The 15,035-nt window shown below is 46.8% G+C and overlaps 1 protein-coding gene across 1 annotated transcript in view; it reads right to left on the bottom strand.

The window, feature by feature from the left end:
* The window catches only part of CCDC80 (coiled-coil domain containing 80), a 31,047-nt gene extending 16,362 nt beyond the window's left edge, over positions 1-14,685 (bottom strand). The window contains exons 1-3 of the mRNA XM_065573704.1: positions 13,965-14,685; positions 11,658-13,582; positions 4,376-4,532 (exon numbers count right to left, since the gene is read on the bottom strand). Coding sequence (XP_065429776.1) covers positions 4,376-4,532; positions 11,658-13,571 — 2,071 coding nt within the window. The 5' untranslated portion in view covers positions 13,572-13,582; positions 13,965-14,685. The remainder of the gene's footprint in view (positions 1-4,375; positions 4,533-11,657; positions 13,583-13,964) is intronic.
* Between the last annotated feature and the right edge of the window lie 350 nt (positions 14,686-15,035).

Below are 15,035 nucleotides of genomic sequence, written 5' to 3'. Positions count from 1 at the left end.
TATGAAATATTTATACATGTATTCTTAAACTGTAAAACTGGCCAGGAGTAAACTTAGGCTGGGAACTAGAAGAAAGTTTCTAGCCATCTGATGAGTGAATTTCTGGAACAGCCTTCCAAAAGGAACAGCAGGAGCAAGAAACCTAATGTTGTAAAACAGAGCTTGATAAATTTTTGAATGGGATTATATGATGGGATTACCTGTGATAGCAGGGAACTGGATACAATGACCCAAGAGGTCCCTTCCATTCCTATGTTCTTATAAAATGTGACTTCTAAAACATATAATAATTATTACTAATACTAATTATTAATAAATGCAAACAACCCTGCAAAGCAAAGACAAACCATCTCAATAGAGTAGAGCAAGAAAGAACACCGAGAAATGTGACTGCAGCCTGCTCGGTGGTAGGTTACTTGACACCAGATAAATGTAAAATAAACATTAACCATGTGTCTATAACCATGGCACTATTTGTTTTGTTAAAATTGCAGATGTCAGTACTGAGGTGACATTTTAGGGCTTCTCTGTTACGGGAGACCAGAGAAGACAAACTATTTGACAACGCTCCTCTTCACAACTGATAGCTCAAGGCAGAGAGTAAAACTAGGAGTTAAAGGCAGGAGCAGGAGACAGAACTAGACATTTTTGCAAACCGGGAAGAGATTACTAGCCAGGGAACCCAGGGGTCCATTTCAAGACCACTCTGTTATTCACCACCTGCCCTCAACCTCCATGGCCAGAGATGGTCTCTAGCAGCAGGACCAGCATCATTCTGCTGTGCAAAGATAGGGCAGGAATTGAGAGGGACCACACGATCTACTGCCACATGGAAGCTGCTCTCTTTCCACCCTTTCTGGAGGGGTCACAGCAGGAATGTGGGAACCCTGGTACCCTCACGGCTTCAGTAGCAGCCCCAGAGCAGTTCTGCCACTGGGGGTGGGGAAAGAATTATTTTTCTCCCTCCCTCACATACATCTCCACAGTGCCCAGCCCAGCTACTTAGGGGCTTGGGGAGAGGATTTAGATGAGGTTACAGCAAGGTTGGGTTGCTTGGCTGAGCAGTACAGTGGCCCAGTGCATTAAGCATTGGCTATGGACCTAAGCAGTGTGGGTTGTAGTCCAATGCTTAGTTTGCTAACGTGGTCCTAGCATTTGGAGTGAAGGTGGGCTGTGCAGCCCATGCACATGTGGCTAATTTGGCTACTTGGAGTGGGATTTTCAAAAGCACTTAGCACTGGCCTAACTCTGGTCTAGGGAAGTCAGTTGGGAGACTCTTATGGGATACAATAGGAGCAGAGCTAGCCAGTGCTTTTGAAACCACCCTGCCACTGAATGTGCGTATCTTTTCAGATGTGCATTGAATGAGGCCAGCTCTGAAGGAGACTTTATGAGCTCGGTCAGTAGTGCTCACTCGTGTCTGGTGACAGATTTAAACCTATGCTTCCCTTTAGATCCGTAGATTTTAAGGCCAGAAGAGCCTATTATAACCATCTAATTCAACCTTCTGCACAACACAGGCCAGAGATCCTCACCCATTGATTCCTGCTTCAAGCCCATATCTTGTGGTTGAGCTAGAGCATGTCTTTAGGCTGGAAGTTTCAGGAGAAGAGATTCTTGCATGAGATTATTATATTATTATCATTTAGTATTTGTATTTCAGTAGTGCAGAAAGGCCCCATCCAAGATAGGGACACCATTGTGCTGGACACTAGTGCATCTGGTCAGGCCATAAATATTGCAAGCACAGCTCTCCTTGGGAGATATTGCTGCTTCTGGTCCTGACAAGAAGCCAGACAGGACCAAGGAAACGGGAAAAAGGAAAATAAATTCCTATTTTCTGAACACATAAAAGGTTCAGGGTTTGGCACAAGTTCAGGTGGGCTCTTATTTTAACCAAGTTGTTTTTCTCGTGTCACTAGCTGAGATGAACCCCTGTAAGCCTTCTGTGTTTCATCACCTAGTTTCTTTCTTCTATCTGAGGATTCCACTCTCATACACTTGCATGGTTTCTGGAACTTTGCTGGGTTTGGGTTAAACCTGGAACAGGCTGAAGGAGTATGGCGTATGTCAAACAAAGTGCATTTCTGTTTTATTATCCAGATTGCAACTACATATAATCCTTATCAGGGCACTGATATGTGTATGGGCCTAACTATGCATGGGGTGATCATGAGTAAACTTAGACTTACTTAGAAAGAGCTTTCCCTGCTCCAGGTGTGCTATAGAGACACAGAAATGCTCTCTAGACTCTGCTCTCAGGGCCCCGCTCTGAGTGGCTCGTGATTCCTGTTGTGTTTGATGATGGAATAAATGGGCCCAGGGAGTCACAACCCTCACAGACACAGGAACCTAGATCCTCTGCTGAGGCAGCAGGGTGGTAGCAGGCATTCCGTCACAACTTCCCGAACCTCAGACCAGCTGTCTGCCAGCCCTGAAATGCCACGAAAGAGCTGAGCTCATGAGATTTCCAGCCAGTCTCCCTTACCCAAGAAGTTTGGAGAAGCAGCTAAACTCCCAGAGGAAACTGGGTTTGATGTGGCAGAGCTATGAGAAAGAGCAATAGTTTCTATACAAGCTCTTCAAAAGCTGCAATCCAGCAAAGCACATAAACCTATATGTAACTTGAAGCATAGAGCAACCCTGTGATGTAGTGGGATTGCACCGGAATGGCATACCGGCACTTTTGCTGCATGGAGGATGCCATTTTGTTCTCAAAATGGCATCCTACACACAGCATAACCTCGCATGCACTATGCGTCCGAGGTCATGGCCTATAGAGGATACCATTTTGTAGAACAAAATGGCATCCTCTGCACAGCGTGACCTTGCATACTCTGTGCCGAGGCCATGCTGGCAGGGGTGTTCCCATGCTTGGGGCATTCTGATATTACCAGTACTTGCCCATTCAGGACTACACCCCGGGAGTAGCCCTACTTGACATCAATGGGACTATTCACATATTTAAAGTTACACACAAGCTTAAGTACTTTGCTGGAGTGGGAACTAAGGACCTGCTCCAAAACCCACTGAAGTCAACAGAAAGACTCCCACTGAGTTCAGTAGGCTTTGCATCAGGACCTGAACTTGTACACTCAGATTTTCAAAGCTGCCTAAGGGAATTGGAGACCCAGCTCTCATTTGGTGCTTTGAAGATGCCCCCCTTAAAGAAGGCAGCAGAGGGTGTGTGTAGCTGGTTTAGATGCTTAGTGGAAAATGCATGGGCTGAACAAAGTATCTAGAAGAACCCTGGGTTCATTCACTGACAGTTGGGGTGGTGCATAGTACCATGAGCTGAACAACTGTACACCAGCCACCCAAAGTAGCCAGGCTGGTTGTACATTGCTTTATGAGTAAAGAAAGCACATTTGCTTGAGCCCCTTCTAAGAGAATGAAAAGGCTCCAGATAGCCAAAAGAATATCCACACCACAATAAGTAAACTAAAGCTGTGCTCAGCACCAGATTCAAACTTCCTTCCCCACGTTTTTGCACTGTTTGGTTGGGGGCCATCTCTAGGCAAAACATGTTTAACAGAGAGGGGAAAATACTGAAAAGCACACCCTTGCAATGACCATGCCTGAGAACACTCATTCTGGGGGCATGCTAAAATCAGACATTTGCTAGAGAGGAGAGAGCTGATTCAGAGAAGGGAAGGAACTCTGACACAATAGCTGTCTAGTAAGGTTTCCTGTCTGTCCTGGTTTTAGCCCATGTGTGTGAGGAAAGCCTTTTGCATGGCATTTTGGAAGGGTGCTTCCAAATCTGTTCCAACCAAACCAAGTGCAAAGGGAGGAGAAAATGTAACATTCAGCAACAGGAAGGGAACCATTTGGAACTTCAGAATGGGAGTTGGGTTGGTCTGAGTTGTGAGTAACTTTTTATTTAATTGAAACCAATTCCCCCCTCCGTTGTGAAATGACTCCTGTGTATGACACTGGCCAATTTATTGTGGCAGTTCCTAAAGCATAATAGGCTGTAGCCTGCCACTTGCTGCTGATGGTCTGCAAAACAAATCCAGTGATATCACGGAAATGTAACTATTCAGTTACCCAAAGAGATGGATACATGAGACGTCTACAGGCCTGAACCAAATAATCGTCCTGCCCTCCCCCGGTCACACTTTTCTGCTTTCTACTCTTTCACTGGCGTTAGAAACTACCACACATTTCACCTTACAGTGTTGGAAACCTAAACATGGGAAATACCAGAGACAGCTATGTAAATACAAAGTGCGGGCAGTAGGCGGGGGAAGTTGCCACAACAAAGGATCTCTCTTAGATTTTAACCCCAGTTGGGTTTCTCCCTTCCCTCCCCCATGTTCGGCCCACCTTAAAAAAAGAGACAGGAGAGAAATAAATATGTAAAAAAATGAACCTAGTTGAAAGTGGTCAATCTTCATGCTGCTGTTGTTCATGGTGCCGAAAATTGTGATGACTGAGATTTTCCTTGTGGCCATCTTGCAGAAACTCTCCAGGTATTCGTCTCGCTGTTGCACGTACATGGTGGTGTCGGCCGTGGGGGTTGTGATCAGCTAGGGGATGGCAGAGACAAAGAGTTTGATTAGTTTCAGAACAAAGCCATAGCGAGCCCCTATGTCAGAGGAGCAGCTCTCCAAAGAAGAACAGCATCTTAGTGCTTGCCCCCTGAGGTTTCTTTTCCACACAATAGCCAGCAGCTCAGGAACTTACATTTATTTGTTTAGGGATAGATTGTGTCTTTAGGCCCAGCCCCGAGCAAAAGGTGATAGGTCAGCTAGAGGAATAGCCCCAGAGACACCCCTCCAAGACACAGTCACTCTGGTGCTCCCCTGTTGTGCTGGTAGGAGCGGAGTACGTTGCTACAGACTTTACAAGGAACAACATACTCCCCTCTTACATCTTTGTCTTTCTGAATCCAGTCAGTTCTCCAGCCCAACCCATCGAGGCGGGAGTAGGCCGACACACCCTCACATCCATTTGTTTATAGAGGCGAGAACACTGGGTACATAGCCTCAGATCATCAAAGGTATTGAGGTGCCTAGCTCCCACTGATTTCAATGGGAGTTATGTGCCTAAATACCTTTGAGGATCTAAGCCAGGGGTCGGCAACCTTTGGCACATGGCCTGTCAGGGTAATCCACTGATGGGCGGCGAGACATTTTGTTTACGTTGACCATCTGCAGGCATGGCCCCCCGCAGCTCCTAGTGGCCGCGGTTCACCATTCCCAGCCAAAGGGAGCTGTGGGAAGTGGCGTGGGCTCCAGGGACGTGCTGGCTGCTGCTTCGCACAGCTCCTATTGGCCTGGAACCAGGGCCACTGGGAGCTGCGGGGGGCTGTGCCTGTGGACAGTCAATGTAAACAAAATGTCTTGCAGCCCGCCAATGGATTACCCTGACGGGCCGCATGCCGAAGGTTGCCGACCCCTGATCTAAGCCACAGCCCTTTCTTTCTCCCCTGTGCTCATGATCCAGGCATATCTAATGTGGTCCCTCTACTAACCTGCATGGTTGCATTAGATCCGGGCACCATCTACCTCATAGTTAGCCAAAAACACTTGGAAATTCCCACTTGTAGGCCTTATTTAATTTGTTGAGCAAGGAGGGAGGGGAAAGATATGTAAAGTGGTGTGGGGCGGGGCAGGAGGAAATGATTACAGTAGAATAAAAAAATCTTTTAGGTTCACACCAATGCCTCCTCAAGTGTTTTCCAAAAGATACAGGTGTGGGAGGTGAGATGGCAGCTGTTTAACTACACAGCAACACCACACAACAGTTTAGGATGGGAAGTGGAGGAGAATCCTGCATCCACTTGAAACAGAATAGTTCTAACTAGAGCTAGACTCTGTCCAAAATCCCCAGATCCCAACGCCGCTGAACACTGGGGGAGTTGAAATCTGGAGCCAAATTTTGTGGCTTAGGCTTATCACAAGACATAATATTGTCTTAACTGTGTAAGGCTTTCTGGGATACTTTTTATGAAACATGCTTTATAAATACAGTTTATCAGTACATTCAGTTACAAGGACGAGCTATAGGCCTATAGGGCCTGAGTCTCATTTATATTGAGGCCCCTTTACATCACCCTGGTGATGAAAAAGTGCTTTAGTGTAAATGAGAATCAGGCCCATAGAGGTTATATGAACACAAGACGATTTGATTACTGATCTATAGCACAAGTCATGTTACTTTAAAGTTGCAGTAAAATGCTTAAAAAGAAGTATTTTAAATATTGTTTGAGAACTCAAATAAGTACCAGAAAACGAGCCAGGTTCTGCTCCCAGTTTCATAGCCAGTGTGTGGATATGAATGCAGAATTTGGCCCAGTGTAACTGTATGGGTATAAGTGAGCAACGAATTTGTCTCACTCTGGCAAATCTTGTCAGATAAAGTGGGAAGCATTTCAGAGGCAAAGCAAACCTCAAATCATAGCTTTAAAATAGCCTGGCATTCTCTGCAAAACAAACTGGCTGTATTTTAAAGAATCCTTATTGAGGTTGCAGGAAAAAAACAACCCAATGTAGAAAGAACAGTAAATATGACAGGCGACCAGCTTGGCTTAACAGTGAAATCCTTGCTGACCTTAAACGCAAAAAAGAAGCTTACAAGAAGTGGAAGATTGGACAAATGACCAGGGAGGAGTATAAAAATATTGCTCAGGCATGCAGGAGTGAAATCAGGAAGGCCAAATCACACTTGGAATTGCAGCTAGCAAGAGATATTAAGAGTAACAAGAAGGGTTTCTTCAGGTATGTTATCAACAAGAAGAAAGTCAAGGAAAGTGTGGGCCCCTTACTGAATGAGGGAGGCCACCTAGTAACAGAGGATGTGGAAAAAGCTAATGTACTCAATGATTTTTTTGCCTCTGTCTTCACGAACAAGGTCAGCTCCCAGACTGCTGCACTGGGCAGCACAGTATGGGGAGAAGGTGATCAGCCCTCTGTGGAGAAAGAAGTGGTTCGGGACTATTTAGAAAAACTGGACGAGGACAAGTCCATGGGGCCGGATGCACTGCATCCGAGGGTGCTAAAGGAGTTGGCGGATGTGATTGCAGAGCCATTGGCCATTATCTTTGAAAACTCATGGCAATCGGGGGAGGTCCTGGATGACTGGAAAAAGGCTAATGTAGTGCCCATCTTTAAAAAAGGGAAGAAGGAGGATCCGGGGAGCTACAGGCCAGTCAGCCTCACCTCAGTCCCTGGAAAAATCATGGAGCAGGTCCTCAAGGAATCAGTTCTGAAGCACTTCGAGGCGAGGAAAGTGATCAGGAACAGTCAACATGGCTTCATCAAGGGCAAGTCATTCCTGACTAACCTAATTGCCTTCTATGAGGAGATAACTGACTCTGTGGATGAGGGGAAAGCAGTGGATGTGTTATTCCTTGACTTTAGCAAAGCTTTTGATGCGGTCTCCCACAGTATTCTTGCCAGCAAGTTAAAGAAGTATGGGCTGGATGAATGGACTATAAGGTGGATAGAAAGCTGGCTAGATTGTCGGGCTCAATGGGTAGTGATCAACGGCTCCATGTCTAATTGGCAGCTGGTTTCAAGTGGAGTGCCCCAGGGGTCGGTCCTGGGGCCGGTTTTGTTCAATATCTTCATTAATGATCTGGAGGATGGCATGGACTGCACTCTCAGCAAGTTTGCAGATGACACTAAACTGGGAGGAGTGGTAGATACGCTGGACGGTAGGGATAGGATACAGAGGGACCTAGACAAATTAGAGGATTGGGCCAAAAGAAACCTGATGAGGTTCAACAAGGACAAGTGCAGAGTCCTGCACTTAGGACGGAAGAATCCCATGCACTGTTACAGACTAGGGACCGAATGGCTAGGAGGCAGTTCTGCAGAAAAGGACCTGGGGTTACAGTGGATGAGAAGCTGGATATGAGTCAACAGTGTGCCCTTGTTGCCAAGAAGGCTAATGGCATTTTGGGCTGTATCAGTAGGGGCATTGCCAGCAGTTCGAGGGACCTGATCATTCCCCTCTATTCGACATTGGTGAGGCCTCATCTGGAGTACTGTGTTCAGTTTTGGGCCCCACGCTACAAGAAGGATGTGGAAAAATTGGAAAGAGTCCAATGGAGGGCAACAAAAATGATTAGGGGGCTGGAACACATGACTTAAGAGGAGAGGCTGAGGGAACTGGGATTGTTTAGTCTGCAGAAGAGAAGAATGAGGGGGGATTTGATAGCTGCTTTCAACTACCAGAAAGGGGGTTCCAAAGAGGATGGATCTAGACTGTTCTCAGTGGTACCAGATGACAGAACAAGGAGTAATGGTCTCAAGTTGCAGTGGGGGAGGAGGGTGGTGAAGCACTGGAATGAGTTACCTAGGGAGGTGGTGGATTCTCCTTCCTTAGAGGTTTTTAAGGTCAGGCTTGACAAAGCCCTGGCTGGGATGATTTAGTTGGGAATTGGTCCTGCTTTGAGCAGGGGGTTGGACTAGATGACTTCCTGAGGTCCCTTCCAATCCTGATATTCTATGATTCTATGAAACAGGGATTTACTTATTGGTTTAATTTTAGGTTGCATTTTAACTGCTACTTGCCTATGTCCTGTGTGTGTGTGTGTGTGTGTGTGTGAATGAAATGCTACATACAAACCCTCAGTCTCCACTTCATCACCACAGAATAACACACAAAAACCAAACTCCCTCAGGCAAAACTTTCTGACCACAGATCTGAACCAGGGTGGGGTTTCAAAATCCAGATCAAGATGTGGATACAGATGTTACAGCAGTACCCTATATCTATTAAGGGATGAACCAAAGCCCTTGCTCTGAACACCCTACAAACTTTTGGACATTTGAAATTCAGATCAGAATCTGCAATTTGGGCCCAGCTCTCTGTTTAGCCAGTTATAGCACTTAACCCGCCCCTATGAAGTGGCTGGTTGAACCACCATAAGCAGCGATTCTCTCTCTAACTTCACATTTCGGGGGAGGATTGAGACAGGATCTTTTGGAGCCAGGCCCCGTCATCCGAGTGGCCCACAGGGAACAGTGTAGCAGAGGAGTGGGAAACCGCACAGGCAGAGCTGATACTAGAGAGACCTGGGCTGATTCTTTTGGGAGGAAGATCAAGGACTCGGGAATGTAAGAGAACTGTACATCTGGGGCAATTGACTGGGAGAATTGGACCCAAGAGGAAGAGATAGCAGAGCTGGATAGAAAAGTCTGCTTGGGGAAAAGGGTGCAAAAGAAAGAGTGCAAAGAAAGGTGGTTTTTATTTTAAGGGGCCTGAAATGTCAGTAGATCCAGATTTCAGTTACCTTTAATCTACCTTGTGCATGTGTCACATAAAACAAAGGCAGAGCCATGTGCTGTATCTTTAATATCACCTCCATTAATGACTACTGCATAATGAATCTAGCTTCCAGGAGGAGGAGACTATTGGTAGTACCGGACTGTGACAAATTCTAATGCAGCTTGGTAGCAGTGTTTGCCTGTAGCCTGTTCTGGCCCGACTACCCGAGACTGGATGACTCATTTCATATCTGAGCTCCAGCTGAGAAGTGATCTGAGATCGGGAGATTCAAATTCCAGACTGAGTGATGAGTCACCAGGGTCCTTCAGGGAGGAAAGCAGTGGCTGTCCGGCTTCTGTGATTTCTATTCTGTACTCGTCTCTTTTTTTGGCCTGATGTGACACTAATTTTTGGAAGCCACAATGTTCAGAACTAAAGCCAGGTTTCAAAGACCCTAAACTTCAGGGCAGTTCTGATCTGCGGTCTTCGTTTGGCCAAGTATTAAGACCAGGGTCATTTGCAAAATTCAGATTCCCTAGGGTCAGGTTTTTTCAAACACACGGCCCCCTCCCTGTTTCCAAAATTCAGTGCTGTTCAAATCTGCTGTTTTGGTTTGGATCTCTCTCTCTTTCTAGAGCAGTGAGTCCCAAACTAGGGCCACCGCTTGTTCAGGGAAAGCCCCTGGCGGGCCGGGCCGGTTTGTTTACCTGCTGCATCCGCAGGTTTGGCCGATCGCGGCTCCCACTGGCCGTGGTTCGCTGCTCCAGGCCAATGGGGACTGCAGGAAGTGGCGCGGGCCGAGGGACGTGCTGGCCGCCCTTCCTGCAGCCCCCATTGGCCTGGAGCAGCAAACCGTGGCCAGTGGGAGCCGCGATCGTCCGAACCTGCGGATGCGGCAGGTAAACAAACCGGCTCGGTCCACCAGGGGCTTTCCCTGAACAAGCGGCGGCCCTAGTTTGAGAACCACTGCTCTAGCGCATTTATTCCTTTTAGCCCTGCAGAGCTAATACAACTAGGGGAGAGAAAGTTGGATTCTGTGCTGTCTCATGCATCATCAGTGGAACTGTCAACTGAACTCCCATGGCAGATGGCAGAATCTTTGTTACAGGCGATGGTATAAGGGGCAGAAGAGCCTGGCTGGATTTTTGGAGCCCTGGTGCTGTTGGTGATACTGGCCACTGGAAAATCCTTGTAAACTGAGCTAACCTGTGAGACTGAATGAGAACTCCCACAATGCTATTTTTCAAAGAGCTACTTTTCAAAATGAACCTTTAAAGCGAATGCTGCCTACCAAAGAAATCATTTGAACTGGGGCTAAATTGTTCCCTTTCACAGGTGAAATGTTTTTAGAAACATACAATGGAAAAACATACAATATTATTAAACCCTGGGAGAAGCAGCTCCAGGCTGTGCTCAGTTTCTAAGCCTTGGAACCTCACTTGAAGAGCCTGTTGTAATTAAACTAGCATAGGGTGGGCTCGCCAGAGAAACCTGAATGCCCAATTCCCATCAGAAATTAATGGCAGCTTTGAAAATTCTACCTTCAGCATGTATATGCGCAGGCATGTGTGCATATATACATGCTCACACATGCCCACAAGCAGTGCCCAACCACTTGGCCTGTTTCCAGAGTTTAGACACTAGCATCGCTATGAAACAGATGTCAGCTGGCAGAGCATGCTGGGAACTGGAATGTAGTGGGTAGTGGTAACACCAGCAAGCATCCCAATTTGGTTGATGGACAAAACCCACATTGCAACCTCATTTCATTAATCATCCCAGATATAGAGCCCATCACCCTACAGAGCCAAAACCAGGATGGCTGTTTGGTAGCTCCAGGCAAAGCGAATGAGAAGGCTCTGGTCCAATTCCTCACAGACTGCTGTCCACCATATCAAGTATCAGAGGGGTAGCCGTGTTAGTCTGGATCTGTAAAAAGCAACAGAGAATCCTGTGGCACCTTTAAGACTAGCAGATGTATTGGAGCATAAGCTTTCGTGGGTGCTCCATGCGTCTGACGAAGTGGGTATTCACCCATGAAAGCTTATGCTCCAATACATCTGTTAGTCTTAAAGGTGCCACAGGACTCTCAGTCACCATATCAAAGATGCCAACATGATTGGTGCCCTTTATTGGCTGTTGCAGCAGAAGGTCAAGGACTGAATGGGCCATGGATGATGAACTCCCCTTTCGCCCGAGAGAGAGTCCCACCAATGCAAGGTTAAGAACAGGCACAGTGCAGAGGGCATTGATGCAAGCTTCCCCACTGGAGGCCTTTGTCTCCAAAGCTGTCAGGCTGGTACCTTTCACCGCCATTGTAAAAAATAATGTTAAAAAAAATAACCCCACCCCAGATTTCCCATTCACTACAGTCTCACTATGGGGAGAATTATTTTAATGGGTGAGGTGATAATGCTCAGGAACATGCTACTTACAATGAGTCGCCGTTTGCCTTCAAAAAAATCCAGGAGGTTTGTCACTGATTTCCTGGAGGGCTGAACGAAAGGCTTTGTGTTTGGCTTCAGGTGGCCCTCGTTCTCAGTCCTGCTCCCCTTCTTGTTCTTCTTGCTGCGGTCTTTGTCCTGCTTGGTCTTCTTCTCAGCTTTGTCCTTCTTGGCCTGCTTCTCGCTCTTCTGCAGCTTATCGGGTCTTTCCTTCTTCTTCTTCTTCTCAGGCTTGTCTGGTCGGTCGTGCTTCTTTGGCTCTTTCCCTTTCTTCGGCGGGACATTCCCTCCTGCGATCTCTTGCTCCAAGTGGGGGACAGCAGGCCTGCTTGGGTCATATTTATCCTCGTATTCATTGCTCAGGATCTTTTCCTGGGTTCTCTTTTTAGGTGGCTTGGCTTTGGCTGGTTTGTGTTGGCCTGGTGTGACACTGGGATCCCGGGGTATATAGTCTTTCCGATCTGTACGGTTGTCTCTAAATCTACCTGCGTTTGCCCTCGTGTAGTGCTCTGAGGCGGCCGGGGGAGCCTCTGTGTAGCTGTCGTAGCTGGCAACTTTGCCAGGTCTCCGGGTGGCTACTGGGTGTCTCTCCGGGTGACCATGCTGCCTGTCTCTGCGGTTCTCCTTCCACACAGGGGAGTAGAAATCATCAGTGGCTGTTCCCCGTGGGGCAGTTGCCTCGGGCGCTGTGGGCAGCCTATCATAGTCGGAAGTGGTGTGTGACTTTGTGGTCCAAGTTCTCTGAGTGGTCGGAAGGGGTGTGGCTGTGGTGATAGGTCTGCTCGGCATCATCACTGTGCGGGTGGTTGCCTGGGTAGTGGTGGTTGTGGGAGGGAGGGTGCTGCCCCTCGTTGTAGGGGGAGGAGGAGCCACTGTGGTTGTGATTAGTTTCCTCACTGTTTTGCTCCTTGTTGGCTGAGCATTGCTTCTCCTTGGCTCCTCCTTCCTTACCGACAGCTGGACTTGTCCACCACTTGATGTAGGTCTGGTGCTGCCACCATTGTTACTTTCCTCCACCACTTGCCCCTCCACCCCGACAGCTTTGCATTTCTGGATGAAACCCTTTTGCCTCATCTTCTCGATTTTCCTGATGGGGCTCTGGTCGATGACTTCGTACATGGCCTCTAGCCTTACAGGGTAAGGGTACCTTTCCTCCACCTGTAGGGTCTTCTTCAGCAGCACCATGCCAAATTTCCCCTTCTCCAGTTTCAGAAAGCTCATGAGCTTAGGGATGAGGCTGGGATCTAGAGGCTGCTCCAGGATTTTCCCTTCGCTGGTTATCCTCCTGACTTTCCCTCCTTCCTCCCCTTCCTCATGGAACAACACAATCTGCTGGATGTGCCTCTCGGCCAGTTCGCAGTAGACATCGCTCTTAAGCAGGCTCATCATGAGCCGGTAGTAGCCTTCAGAGGCATGAGGGGCAGAGATGACCCAGACTCTGTTCTTGCCGGCAAAGCTGGCCAGGACATTGGGAGAACTGGACCCTGAAGGGAAACGTACAATCCGTGACCGAGACACGGCAGACTTCCCCTCATCCTTGATCATCTCAGGCTGGGGATGTTTGGCCGCAGTGGTGTGTCTCTGCGTCTGCCTTACTCTGGCCCTGACTCTCCTGGCCTGGGCCGGCACTTCATCTCGCAGCAGGTCAGGTTGTACATTTTTTGATGCTGGAGTATCCCTCTTGGCAACAGGACGTTGGAGATTCCCCATTGAAGGCGTCCAACTCCTCTGGGATGCCTCCGACCTTCTCAGGAAGGACAGCGATCCATTGCTAGCCCTGTGAGAAAGAGGCAAGTAACTAATTCCATGGCTCCCTCTGTCTGCTAGCCTCACGGTCTTCTCAGAGTCACACGCTAGCCATGTTGCCCACAGCATGGCTAAACTCAGAATGAGTGTCCGGTTCATTGTGCGATCCACTTCAAAAGAAATGAGGAGAAAAGTTAAATGTTAATAGTAGAATTTTAGATATAGACATAGACAGATATATCTTGCACTTTCTTAGTGACCAGAGAGCAACACATACACTGTGAAGTTTCAGTTATATAAAGTACTAAATACAACTTAGTCCTGTCATGGTATTTCTATAAAAACTTTGGAGGCTATTTCTAGAAAAGCACAGAGTAGATTAATTTAGGCCAAAAATGAGATAATCAGTCTATAACATGAATCTATTTATCTATCTATCCAAATAAGTCAAAAAATACAATAATTATGTTTACATCACACACACACACACACACACACACCGTGGCTCACAGAGGTGGTAAGCCAAGAGTTTGTTTTTAACTTAAAACTTACCCTCTCAGGAAAGTTTCTGTTCAAGATCCGTGTATCCCAGCCCTTTCTTTAGAGGGAGAGCAATGCCATGGAGTTTTGCTGCAGCTCACTGGTTTTTATGTAACAAAACAGACTCCAGAGAATGTCCGGTTCACTGTGGAGCTTTTACTTTTTTGTTTTTCTTCACCTTCTTGACAAGTGGGATGAAGCGAAAGGAAATTTCCTTTGTGATCTTTGCTGCTCCATTTACCTGCAGGTCTGTCTTGTTTCTGTATCAGTCACACACACAGAGAGACACATTTCATCTAATAAAAGTTAACTCTCAGCTGTTTCTGAATCTCTCTCTCTCTCTTTTAAAGTTTCATGATCCTTCTAATCACTCCTTTCCTCCTCACTCTAGTTTAGCTCCTTTGTTTCCAGAGAGAAAAAGCCCTGGGATTAATATATTTTCCAGGCTGAAGCAAAACACAGGAATGCGATGTTGAGAAAAGAAGCCCTCTTTAGCCTGCTCTTTATCGCCCCACTTTTTTTCCCAATCTTTTCTTTTTCTTCTTCTTCCTTTTTGCTAGATGTGATCCCAGAAATGTCAGGATAACCTCATCCCTGCTCTAAACCAAACTCAAACAGCAGCCACCACTGGAAATGAGGGAAACTTCACTAAGAATTTAACAGATCAGCAGAACACCGCCTCCTTCCCACTTCAACTCACTGAGGGAGGGCGGAGGAAATTTCTTAGGGGGTTGAAACGTTTCACATCATCATCATAAATCACTTTAGAAAAGGATGACTGCGACCTTAACTCTTTAAGCACCTCAAGCTCTCATACTGGCTTGACCTTCCCCCCTAGCCCTCCCTTCCTTGTCTTCTTTTCTCATTCCACTAAACTGACACTATCAAGTTAAAAATTACATGCTTAAGAAACTCATTTCCTTACCTGTGTTAATAACAGCACATTAGATAGTTAAAAGCTGAGAGAGTTTTTCTTAAAACCTGATTTCCTCCCCCCATTTTTACTGTTTGTTTATTTTCTATATTTCAATCCGGAAAATAAAAAGAGACCAGTCAATTTCACCTTAGTTTCTAGTCAATGTC

This window comes from Chrysemys picta, chromosome 1, assembly GCF_011386835.1.
Source record: "Chrysemys picta bellii isolate R12L10 chromosome 1, ASM1138683v2, whole genome shotgun sequence".
In the NCBI taxonomy this organism is placed as follows: Eukaryota; Metazoa; Chordata; order Testudines; family Emydidae; genus Chrysemys; species Chrysemys picta.
Note: the sequence above shows the minus strand (reverse complement) of the source record. Positions and strands in the feature narration are given on the sequence as shown.